This window comes from Epinephelus fuscoguttatus, linkage group LG11 (assembly GCF_011397635.1).
Source record: "Epinephelus fuscoguttatus linkage group LG11, E.fuscoguttatus.final_Chr_v1".
Lineage (NCBI taxonomy): Eukaryota > Metazoa > Chordata > Actinopteri > Perciformes > Serranidae > Epinephelus > Epinephelus fuscoguttatus.
Genome location: NC_064762.1, coordinates 13,728,186 through 13,741,672, shown reverse-complemented (window position 1 = coordinate 13,741,672; position 13,487 = coordinate 13,728,186). Strand labels below are relative to the sequence as shown.

The 13,487-nt window shown below is 42.6% G+C and overlaps 2 protein-coding genes across 3 annotated transcripts in view; both read left to right on the top strand.

Moving 5' to 3' along the window:
* The window catches only part of xkr6b (XK, Kell blood group complex subunit-related family, member 6b), an 85,139-nt gene extending 73,573 nt beyond the window's left edge, over positions 1 to 11,566 (top strand). The window contains exons 2-3 of the mRNA XM_049589163.1: positions 4,062 to 4,258; positions 7,681 to 11,566. Of these exons, the coding sequence (XP_049445120.1) occupies positions 4,062 to 4,258; positions 7,681 to 8,651 (1,168 nt within the window). The 3' untranslated portion in view covers positions 8,652 to 11,566. The remainder of the gene's footprint in view (positions 1 to 4,061; positions 4,259 to 7,680) is intronic.
* Positions 1 to 13,487, top strand: part of rps12 (ribosomal protein S12) — a 434,687-nt gene that overhangs the window by 310,616 nt on the left and 110,584 nt on the right. The window lies entirely within an intron of this gene.

Here is a 13,487-nt window from a genome sequence, read left to right as displayed (position 1 = left end):
TCCAGTGTCAAGTCTCAAATCATGCGATAAGACGACAGGTGCACAACGGCATACACTAGGGCCCGTCACAACCTTACACCACTGATTCAGCTATGACATTGAAAATCTTTTAGATAACACTAAGCTACGTTTTCTGTAGCCCAATACAACAAACTCTTCCTGGCACTCCTCTTTTCAACTCTCACTAATGTTCCCACCGTTGTTTTCCTGCGACAAGTCACCTCTCGCAAGATTTCAAAACGAAACTTCTCCTTGAGCAAGACTTTGTAACACACATAACAAACAGTCAGGAAAAGGTAAAGAAAAAGGTTTCATTTCTTTTGGGGTCCTTCCGGTGATGTTATCAGACTCCTCTAATAACAATCTGAGCCTGTCAGTGCCAAAAACGACGACGTAAATTAACATGGCACAATTGCCCTTAGGGATTACACTGCAGCCTGTTTTGCTGCTGTGGCCGCCCCGGTCTCTCTCACCACTGGACCAATTTAAAAAGTCGTTGTCTCCATTATTTAGGCCCAAAAGATGGTAAAACAGGGTCAAGGTTAGAAAATAGTTAAAGGTACCCCTTTAACTGGAGGTCTAGAGAGGACAGAGAAGTGGTTCATACTTATATCTTAGCCAAAACAATAACCGAAAGCAATCAGACCCTACTAGACGACGCATTCTTTACAGTGCACTGCTCTCAACCTCATTTCAAATTGAGCAGTAATCTCCTTCCCAGTAGCTAATGCAGAAGCTAATTATGTTGAAAACCACTCATAAGCATTTTTTATCCTTTTCTGCTTTGCTGCAGTGAATTCTTGTCTCACTTTTAGGAACTGAATTTAGATCCATGGCCTCTCAATTTGTTTAGGGGAGTGCTACTGTCTAGTCTATTTCTGTCCTTGCTACACTATTGTCCTCGGTTGACTGCCTTCACATCAAGTGCTGGATTTATTTGGCCACTCTGCCAGCTCAGGCAGATAGGCCCTGCAGCTACCACCCAATATGCAATGGCTGAATCCACTGTTAAGATAACTATAAACCACTATAACTGTCATACTGGTTTCAGTGATTGTTTTCTCTCTGGGTTAACATGTTTGAAGAGCTGAAGTTGTTTACAGATTGGAGGGGATAAAAGCCCGCCAGACTGCAGTTTCACTTCTTTTTGTTCCCTTGATTTTCTTTTGTTGGATGGATTGGTTTGTTTTTGCCGTGCATTTGCAAGTTTGCGGTGTGATGTTCCTGTCCAAAGCTTCGATCCAACAATCCTTCGATCCTTCCTCATCATTGTTTACTCGTCTTCTTCTCACAAGTTAATTGGTGGCTCTGACTGCAGCCTTACATTTCAAAATCCATACCCAAAGAAGATTATGATCTTAATTAGCTATATCACAGCCCTGAGCGTATTACAAGTTTTTTTTGCCCAGCAGTACACAATGCCATCAAAGCGGTGGTACAGCTTTGATGGCAACAGGAGCTTGATTCAATTAGCTGCCTCTTCTCAGCTGCATTACCTGCTGTCTCCCTGGCTTCACCAGTCACTGTTATGAAACTCCATAAGTCGTGAAAATAGCCAGTCCATTTGACAACATGGGTCATGTGGTGCCATGCTTAATATATGTACTATAATAAGTTCAATAGCCACCTTCAGAAGCCAAAGAGACGATTGTAAATGTTATTAATCAGGTCGCACCAGTGACGCTTTTGTCAACACAGCTTTACAAAAGGCCATGGATGAATTACTGAATGGGCCTATCAGGCGCAGGCCCAGAGGCCCAAAGTGTTTGAAATGTCACCCAAATTAACACATACCGACCAGGAAGAGACTTAAATTACCATAAAGACACACAAAAAGACCACAAAGAGATGCAGAGGAACTGTGAAGAGACACAAATTAACAACAAAAATGGAGAAAACAGCCACAAGGAGACACCAAGTCACTATAAAGCGGCACAAAATGACCAAAAAAGACACAAAATTAGCTCAAAGAGACACAAAATGACCACAAAAAATGCAAGGGAACTGTGAAGAGACACAAATTAACAACGAAAATGGGCAAAATAGCCACAAGGAGACACCAAGTGACTACAAAGCAGAAGAAAACAACCAAAAAAGACACAAAAAGACCACAAAGAGATGCAAACGAAGACACAAAATAACAACAAAAATGGGCAAAACAGCCACAAGGAGACACCAAGTGACACAAAACGACCAAAAAAGACACAAAATTAACTCAAAGAGATACAAAATGACCACAAAAAGATGCAAAGGAACCGCAGAGACACAAATTAACAACAAAAATGGGAAAAACAGCCACAAGGAGACACCAAGTGACACAAAATGACCAAAAAAGACACAAAATGAGCTCAAAGAGACATAAAATGACCACAAAAACATGCAAAGCGACTGCAAAGAGACAAAACAACAAAAACGGGCAAAATAGCCAAAAAGGGACACTAAGTGACACAAAACCATCAACAAAGACACAAAATAAGTTCAAAGAGACAAAATTACAACAAAAACAGGCAAAACAGCCACAACAAGACACCAAGTCACTACAGAGCAACACAAAATGACCAAAAATGACAAAATTAACTGAAAGAGACACAAAATGACCACAAAAAATGCAAAGGAACTGCAAAGAGACACAAAATAACAACAAAAATGGGCAAAACAGCCACTAGGAGACAAGAAGTGACTACAAAGAAACACAAAACAACCAAAAAAGACACCAAAAAAGACACACAATTACCTCAAAGACCACAAAAAATGCAAAGGAACTGCAAAGAGACACAAATTAACAACAAAAATGAACAAAACAGCCACAAGGAGACACCAAGTGACTACAAAGCGACACAAAACAACCAAAAAAAGACACAAAATTTGCTCAGAGACACAGAATAACCACAAAGAGATGCAAAGAAACTGCAAAGAGACTACAAATAACAACATTTGGCAAAACAGCCACAAGGAGACACCAAGTGACTTCAAAGCGACACAAAACAACAAAAAAAAAACTCAACGAAAAATTATCTCAAAGAGACAAAAATGACCACAAAGAGATGAAAGGAACTGAAAAGAAACACAAAATAACAACAAAAACGGGCAAAACAGCCACAAGGAGACAAGAAGTGTCTACAAAGCAAAACAAAACAACTAAAAAGACACAAAATTACCTCAAAGAGACACAAAAAGACCACAAAGACATGCAAAGGAACTGCAAAGAGACACAAAATAACAACAAAAACAGGAAAAACAGCCACAAGGAGACACCAAGTGACACAAAATGACCAAAAAAAGACACAAAATTAGTTAAAAGAGACACAAAATGACGTCAGAGAGACCCAAATAACTACAAAAAGACAAAAAGAAGACACAAAAAGATGCATCATGACTATTAAGAGATGCATAACCACCACAAAGTCTGTGTGTCTTCCTCCTGTGTAGGAGAGGTGATGGGGCTCTTTGCATATCTGTACCCAGGGGCCCGATGTCTCATAATCCGCCCATGCACAAGGCAGTTATACTGTGGAACAGCTGCTAAGATATGCAAGTTTTGATTATGAGAGACTTTTTGAGTGTCCTATACTTGGATGTAGGATGATGGGCTGAGAAGAGAAGAGGAGGAGTTTAAGTTGTTTTCTTTAAGTTTAGGACAAACTTTCTTTTCAGCCACACTAACATTTATATTCTTTTCTTATTTATTTCTGTCTAATCACTCCATCTTCTTGCAATGTGTTCACAGGGGTTTATGTGGCAATCAAAATCCGCACATTTCTGTCAAATCCTTGAAGTGTTTACTCCATTAAAGTTTATTCATTTGTAAACATCTGAACATTTAAATGCCTCATAAATACAGATTGCTATATTTTACTGTGTATTAAAAGGTTTAGCTAAGTATGCCCTCTAGTGTTGTCAAAACTCAGCCATGTGCAGGTGTACTGAACTGTTAATTTATGCTTTTCTTTGGTTCGTAAAGATGTAATATCGATGTCAACAGGTGTCCTTGTGTTTTGTATCAACATGGTGACATATTTATTATTGGAGTGTCTAAGTGTGTGTCCTTTCTCTCTCTGCAGGTACATCCGTACCATGTACCTCGGTATACAAAGCCACCGGCAGAAGGAGAACCAGCGACGCTTTTACTGGGCTATGATGTACGAGTATGCCGATGTCAACATGCTGCGACTGCTAGAGACCTTCTTAGAAAGCGCCCCTCAGCTGGTGCTGCAGCTCTGCATCATGATCCAGAGCAACAAGGCTGAGTGGTTGCAGTGTAAGGGCCTCCCTACGGCTCCATACGAGCAGCACTGGTGTCTAATTGTGTGTGTGTGTGTGTGTGTGTGTGTAGTTCAAGACATCTCTCATATCCTTCTTTTTTTTCCATTGTGTCTTCCTGTGGCTGTTGCATGACGCCGAGATGCTTCCACATTTTCCACCTGACAATCCATTTTTCTGTGAAGTTCACGTATCGCGTTATTTACAGCGTGCAATATTCTCCACCGTTGTATCCAATTTCCAACATTCATCACTCTTGTTATTGAAACCTCTTTTACAATTCCAGTTTCCTCGTGCAATACCACTCCCCAAGGATGGCAATTCAATCATAACAAGTGATACCCCTTCCCCTGTCTGGGTGTCTATAGAAATGCCATCAATACATTTGCTGAGAGGCACCATGCTGCTGCTCTGCAGATAACCCTCTATCATTTTTCATGCAGCAGGTTACAGCTCTGACATATCTGCTGTCTCTACTATTATACAAGTCTTAAGGAAACTGAATTGGTGCTCTAAATGGAGACCGTGTTGACTGAATGACCTATTATGATCTTGGTAATAATATGGCTTTCTAAAAATGTGATGGATTGCTCTGGCTGAAATAAAACGTACTGTATACAGTGAGTGGAGTGGCAGCCAAGTCAAGATAGACCTGTAATTCTTTGGGTTAGCCTTTTGTGCTTAAAATGAAACTGGATTTTTCTTTCAACTTCTGGGGCCGGATGTATGAACGATGCGTACACACAGAAACCATGCGTATGCCGACTCCCACACATAAGCTGGCATTTCTAAAGGAAATATGTGCAGTGAGAATGTGTGCTGCTCACATACTCTTCAGACCAGGCCTACACATTAGCTGACATAGCTGTGGGTGATATGATAAGACAGAGATTGAATACAAGTTCAGAGGCAGATAACATTGTTTTAGGTTGTTTGCTAATTTCATTGACTGTGTTATTATTTTGCAGCTTAACTGGCACTCTGTAAAATGTGTATAAAGTCCATTTTAAATTATTTATGAGTGATGAATTTCATCATTATTTTAATTGACATTAAAGTACTGTAAAGTACTTTATAAAGTCATTTTCAATATGAACCCTGTGAGTGAATCATTAATTATTCTTCTTACATTTAATAATAATGATGATTGAGATTTTACCATGATTGGTGGTGGTGATGATGATGGTTTGCAAAAATGTTGAATTAATGAATAAGTGGTACAGATGCTACAAATCGCAATAGCCGTGCATACTGACAGCTGCTCTGGCACTGTTGTAGATTGGACACAGCAGCCCATTCTCATTCCAAACTCCTCAAATACTGCTGCTTGGTCAGTGATTTTGGCGTTAGACACCGATGCCTAAAGCCACCTTTCGTGACGGCATCATACGTTGCTGAGTGGCGTCAGTTTGTAATGTAGCTGGGCAGAACCTTTCATGGTAGTATGACATAGCGTCAGTTAACAATGCGCACAGACGGAACCTGCTGCAGTGGTATCTTACACTGTCGGTTTAAAACACTGCCAATTATGACGTAATATAAGGAGCTCAAAAGTCCCTGTAGGGCAGGTGTGGGCGGAGGTGGATGGGTCCAACACACCCCAGACTTTCACTAGGGAGGCCAGCGTTTGCTTCCCACTTCCCGTATGAATTTTAATCCAAACCATGATGTTTTTTCTCTAAAACTAACTACGTGCTTGTGTTGCACAAGGACATAAATGTAAATACGTGGCATTACCGACGTTATACATTTATTTTGAAAAAGACTGCAGACACTGTACATTTCCTGTTACAACGGAAGTATATTTAGAAAAGACACAATGCATTTAACAGGCATTAACTGACACAGTGTCCCACAACATCAATTAGAAAGGGCCTCCCTAGTGTAATGGTTAGAGCCCTCGCTTCCATGCGGAAGGTCCAGGTTTCGAATCCTAATCTAGCGGGGATCCATCCAACGGCGATCTAATCTAATCCAGGTCCAGGGTTCGAATCCTGCTGGGGTTGACGTCAGCAAAGGCATGCGATCGCAAGAGGTTCTCACCGCCAAATCAAACGGGATCAGATAAGACTAACTCCGTGGACAGAAGATTCCAGACGTAACAAGCGGCTTCGGATTCTTCTGTCCCAGCACGTCAGCAACAAACGCAGGAGGATACCTAGCACATGATGCAGCACTGACAAAGTGGCCATAAGTGATGAGTTGGGATGAGAATACATGTGACGCAGTTTTTGAAATTGCACTTTCTTCACCGCATTTCTCATTGAAACTCAAATGAGTGATGGGGCACAAGTATCAATACACAAACGAGTGTTTAAGGGCATTTCTACATTCATTTCTACATCCAGGATGCTTGTGCACAATGCTCAAAATATATAAAACAGAATCAGGTGTATGCACGGCTTTAGAAATCTGACAAAAAAAATGGATATGCGTATTTCTGCCTTTTTTGCATACACACAGTTTGAGTCATGCTTCTACGCAGAGTTTCATGCGTCTGGCCCCAAATGTTTTAGAACCATCTCACAACATCTGTCAGTATCTCTCAATGAATGTGTTTACATGGACATGAATAACCACTTTATGATCAGGTTTTTGGATTATCCCATTTACGTGTTTGAGCATCTAACTATCTCAAGTCGCAATGCTTATGGGATTGCGCAGATTTAATTGTCTGATGAGCATCATGTGAGATTATTTACAACACATGCAATTGGTCTGTGAGTTTCCTGGATCGCTAAACCAGTGCCGTATAGTCTGGAGATGCTGCGAAGGTTAAAACTGAAACTGTGCATCAAACTTTGATAATTCTCAATAATTTATCAGCTATAAATTGGGGTCCAGTGATAGGACCCTGACCATGGTCCACAGTCCTATTAGTGACCTCTGATGGGTGGAGAGGGATGGCAGGTTGCATGGGGGATGGCATCCCCCTTATCCCCCATAACTGGCCACTGCCTGTCCTACACAGTGGCAGTGACAGTGACAGACTGACACTAGTATAAAAGACGGTGTTACAAGAGTAGTGAAGCTGCTTTCAGAAATGACGCTCAGTAAGAAGTGTGTGTGTGGTTGATAGTGAGAGAGAAATGATGGTTGGCTCTCAGAGCAGACGTGGCCAAGAAATTAGCAGTTAAGTTGTCAAGTGCTGGAAGTGTAGTGTTCAATATTTCCTGTCGCTCTCATCTCAGGCGCCTGTGCAAATTGACTGCAGTAATGAGTAACTGGGTTACTAGTGTTTTTCAGGGGGAATATGAATGACCAGATTTCTCTGTTGATGTAAACACCATATCCTGAATATGATCATAACTGGGATAAGCTTTATGAATGGGTTATTAATGTCCATGTAAACACACTTTTTCTTGCCATTCTTAGTTGTTCTCTTCTTTTACTTTTCTCTCTCTGTGTCTTTATTCCCAGGTGTTTCTGCCATGTCCTCCCTCCTGTCCCTGGCCTGGGTGCTAGCCTCTTACCACAAACTCCTACGTGACTCACGTGACGACAAGAAGAGCATGAGTTACCGAGGTGCCCTGGTGCACCTGTTCTGGCGCCTTTTTACCATCTCCTCACGGGTGCTCTCCCTCGCTCTATTTGCCTCTGTTTTCCACATCTACTTTGGCATTTTTGTGGTGCTCCATTGGTGCGCCATGGCTTTCTGGGTCATCCATGGCGGCACCGACTTCTGCATGTCCAAGTGGGAGGAGGTACTGTTCAACATGGTGGTGGGCGTGGTCTATGTCTTCTGTTGGTTCAATGTGCGTGAGGGCCGGACGCGGTACAGAATGGTGGCCTATTACACACTAGTACTGTTCGAGAACGCCATCCTCAGCCTCCTTTGGTATGCGTATCGTGACCCAGCCACCACTGACGCCTATGCCTCTTTTGCCCTCTGTGGCGTCTTCCTGTGCTTTGCCTCAGGTGTGGCCTGTATGGTTCTCTATTACGGGGTTCTACACCCCATGGGCCCCCGGCTGAGGGTGCTGGCCAGCTCTTGCTGTGCTGAGCTGCTGTGGGGCCTTCCATTACCCCCTGAGGCCGAGCCCATGGCTCCCACACCAGGCCCCCGTGGCTCTCAGGCCACCCCCACACGGGGTCTGGCAGGGGAGCACATGGAGTCAGATGAAACAGCCACGGACACCTGCCTTCCGGTTTTCCAGGTGAGGTCCACAGAACCTGTGGATGCAGCTGGCAGGCCCATCCAACCAGAGGGTCCTCTCATCAAGATAGACATGCCCAGAAAACGCTACCCAGCCTGGGATGCACACTTTGTGGATCGGCGCCTGCGCAGGACCATAAATGTGCTGCAGTACATTAGCCCTAATGCGGTGGGCATCAGGTATAGGGACGGTCCGCTTCTTTATGAACTCCTGCAGTACGAATCCTCCCTCTGAAGGCATCTTCTCCCTCAGCTCTGTCACCTCCTCTTACACACCACGATGCACATGCGTTTCCTTTCTCTCACCCCGCTCTTCCTCCTCTCCAGATATTATCTCTTTCCATGTGACACTCGACTCTCTCCCTCTCTCCACTCCGATCATTCAACTTTCCTGCAGGAGATGTGTGTTAGCCAACCGAAAATCTGTCAAGACAGTCTAAACACACAGTCATGATTTATTTTTGGAAAAAGAGAGAAAAATTATGAACCTACAGTATCTGATGTGATATATACATAAATCTCATATAAATCCCTCTACGATGGAGGAGGGTTCTGTATGAGTGTGTAGATAACATATGAATGTTTCATTATGAAATGTGTTTAATGCATTATACTGTATTGGTGATTCAACCTGTGAATACTTGTGAAGGGCATATTGTATGTCCCTGTGACATGGGACTGGCGCAAAGCCTGATGGGAATGATGGAGGAGAGTCTCAGAGGGGGCAGGTCTTTGCACATCCCAACATTTACTGCCATTCTTTATGTAAATTATTGAAATGTATGATGATGTTTACCGAGTCGTTAGATTAAAAAAGCACTGAAATCTTTATCATGATACTGTAAATTACAGAAAGGGCACAATCACAGACGTGTCGAACAGAAGCACTTCAAAATGGATTTTCCCTCTGTGAGCGTATGTGGCTCAAGTGTATCCTGGCTGTACTATTTTTGTTCAAAATCCTAAATCGTAATCGCATCATGTATGGAAGAAAAAAAGAAGCACACTGACCTTCAATCAGTTCCACCCACATATTCAGTTTTTACAGTGCAGACTGCCCTCTGATGGAGGCAAGCTGTAACAGCATGCCTTACTTGGTCGTTCTTGCCCACAGTTGAGACAGCACACTATATTGAGACAACCACCAAACACAATGAAAGGAATGTAGAATGTAGTAGAAATGAGCACAATGTTTTCTAAATTGGTGGGTTGAAAATCATAATAAAAAACATTCCAAAGACTTTTTTTTAAAGATTGTAAGTGTCTAAGGGTAGAAGGGTACAAATGTGTGTTAACGCACATTCTTGTTTGAAGTGCAAAGACAGCCTTCAAAGAATCCTCCACCATTCCCTTCTGAATCCTAGAAAGTACTTATACAACCTCCCTTTTTTGTTTTCTTATCGACAAATATTTTAGGTTGATTAATATATGCTTATCGGGTGCAAAGACTTGTAATAAGTTCTTAAAAAAAAAAGTCAAATCTGAGAAGATATTTCTATGCTATTATACTTCAGTGCGTATTTGTGTCCACATTTATAGTCATTGACATAACTATATTTTGCCAGAACACACAGTTTTTTACATGACGACAAAATGTTGTGCGGTGCAGTGTGAAAAAGGTATACTCCTCAACATCAGTGTGCCCTCAAAGAGGTTATACTCTTATACGGGTGCACAGGGCAACTGTTCTGGCACCCGCTAGCGCAGTTGAAACAAAGCCAAATCGCATCTTTAAGTACTGTCTGTACAATTTATCTGCCCCCCTTGAACCAGTAGAATGAGTCGTTGCAAAACGTGTGCCATCTCTAGGCCTGCTGTGCAGCAGTTACACACTAATGTACACTTCCCAGCTGAACCTGCGGGAGCTCTCCGCTACGGATACCCACGGGACGACCACTGTATTCACTCATGATAAAAATAATAGTGATTAATGAAAAAGAAAAAGAAGAGAAAAAAACATGCCTTCTAAGTCAAAGGAGTTTGACTTAAATTTCCAGAGAGGGCTACTGAACAATTCATGAGAAAACTGAATGCATTTCATACTCCAACTTTATCTATTTACTCAATGATTCATCCGAATATATAATGTGTGTTTTTTACATTGCAGTGTTTGGCATGACTTTAGTATGAGGCATTAGTACAAATGCACCCAGCAAGGGATGCCCAAGAGCCCTCACAAAACAGAGATTCCTTTCTCCTGGCTCACTGGCGTCCTGCTTAGCTGTGGCCACGTGTGCCTGCTAACACCGTACTGTAAAAAGCGGATGCCAAGTAAGTCCAGGCCAAAGGTGAGAGGGGGGTTTTGCCAGGGTTGGAAAAGAACACGAGGACAGATTGTGACAAAGGGCCTGACCGGAGTACCGTGTGTAATTCATTGTGTGCTTGAGTGAGAAAGATGAGTGTGTACCTCTCAGCACATACTGTGCAACCTGCAGTATGTATTAGGGGATCTGAGTGTGCTTGCATGGTGGCGTGTGCGCATGCTCGTCCTGCGTGTCCCCTCAGCCCCTTTCCCACAGCTCTGTCCTCTCGCCGATTGTTCGGCTCCATCCTCGGTTGCTGCTCCGCCCTCTTCCCCGTCTCTTTGGTGCTGGGCCTTGGCGCACTCCCCGTGGAAACACTCTCACACTCTCTGGTAACTGAACAACGGGGTTGAGGCTGAACAACTGGAGATCCTGACATGAGAACATGCAATGAGGTACACTGCCATGACCAAGAGCTTCAACATCCGGGGTCTGCCACCCTTCGGCTTACAAAAGCGATGTTCAGCCCTAAGTAATTGAGAACTGTTGGGTCAGCTAAGGTGGAGCAAACATCTGACACACCATATGTATAGATATACATGAGTATGCAAACAACCAACTTGTTCATTGTTTACCATAGTAGCCAGAGTAGTTCCTCTCTGTTGTAGTGAATGAACAGCCATGTTAATAGTTAGTCGATTAATAAATAATGAATAAGTATTGTAAACTTTGAAAAAAAAAACCTAAGCAAAACAGCCAATACAGGGGTTCCTCAGGACCAACAACCAAGACCACTGAACCAGCTGACTCAGGGGTGTCTCAATGCAGTTCTCATCCCCAGGCATGTCCTCAAGGGTCTCCATTTTTTCCTTAACATAATGCATCCTGGACCACTCCTCGGCTGGGATTGTACCACTAAATTATGGTTTGCACATTTTTTTTGTTTTCTTGGGAATGCTCATTCTTATTATTGAGGTTGGGGGGAGGGGGGGTTGGGGCCGTTTTTTGTGGTAGTTGGCTGCCTGGCGTATGGTGCATCCTTTCTAAACACTGCTGACCTTTTTCCAGACGTGGACACATGTCCAAATCAGGTGCAAATACACTGTGATTCATTCATTTGAGCGTGTGTGTGTGAGTGTGTGTGTGTGTGTGTGTGTGTGTGTGTGTGTGTGTGTGTGTGGGACGACTGTATTATATAGCATCATAAACACGATTATGTACAACTGGGCTGCATTTCATCTAGTGGTGCTTAATGTCGTAAAACGCAGAGTATTTATGCTTGCTTAACTGTGTCATTAGAATAGTGGTAATGACGGTTAATTAATTTTAATTAAGTCTACAAAGAGTCTATATGTACAAGTCTGGATTTTTATGAAACATGCCGTATATTTTACGTATTTCTACAGAACAATCATAGATTTTGCCACATTGTCTATCTAGTTAAAAGGGTTAGCTAGGAGCTGGTTAACGAGTGGGTTTTAGTTTAGTGTTTTTCTTGTTTTCTTTAAAGTTACACACGGGTTTCAAGAGCTAAGCTACACAGGAGTGCAAGTGGAAACTATACAGTGTAGTATTCAGGCTGCCACACTATAGCATAAACAAGGTCACAAAGAAATCCCCTACAGAGAATTGTTTCTGTCAGGTTACCCGCCCAACTCCACATCCCTCGACAGCCGCAACACACAGCAAGAGCGTTTGAACAGCAAGCTTGTTCTTCTCAGTCCTTGTTGTGCCTTGTTACTTTGGGTGCTTCAATCCAGCCATGGCAGCCAGGTCCGCAAACAACAATGCCAATGTCTTTCTTTACTCGTTTCATGTGCCAGCACGCTCACTCAAGACGACGACAAACACCAAACAATATTCTCCCTGTCTGTCTCCCCGAAACCTGATCAAGCCAAGTTCTCAATTCTGTCAGCTCACACCTCAGTCGACGACGCCATTTAAGTCTTTCATCCCAGTTGTCATCCACAGGACTGCACTGTTTCCTAGTTACAGTACTCCAACTAAACTTCACAGTGCGACAGAATCAAGCAGTGGGCGCAGTGTGAAACCCACTTATTGCTTCTGTCAAAGACATCGGAGAAAAAGTAAGGCAATACTGAACATCTTCTGTACTTGAACATAGGGTTTCCTCATCTTTATTAGCGAGCTGAATCTACGACAGCCCCGGGTTGATTCGGCGAGGTACAATTAGCAGTTTGGACTGAGCTCAAAAGCATTAGATTTGGACTGTTTGATGGATAGTCTTAACAGATGCCAGCCACAATACCGAGCGATTTTGGTCAACGATTGTTTTGTACTTTTGTCTATGCCTTTACATCTTCTTCTGTCTTGCAATGATGAATGATTTGTAGTGCCAAGACGTAAACTTTCTGTGTCGTTTGTCTCGTGTGAAAAATTAACATCCTCTAGCCAAAACAATAATGCCTGCAGTTGGAATAAAAACACGGAAGAAGCCGATGATGACAAAATGCGCAAAAAAGAAAAAAATAAACGATTACGTTGCATTTTCTTACAATGGAATGATGAAACAGGCCCGATCACTGATTCACTTTTGAATAACCTCATTTTCTGGTTTTCCCACCACCTCCCAGCATGCCTTTAGAAGTCATTGTGAGGTGACCCTCGACATTTAGCATGGACGTGCTCTCAACTGCACAACAAACCCTCTGATTTCTGCATTAATGTGTAGCAGCAGGTCATTGTAGTGTTTGACTTGGTTTCAGTCTGTACCTTTGTGTCATGACCATCTGTTTGACCATTGGAGCAGTTCAGAAGATAAAACGGTGCATTTTCTTTTTTTTAAACGTTTAAACCTTCTTTGATTT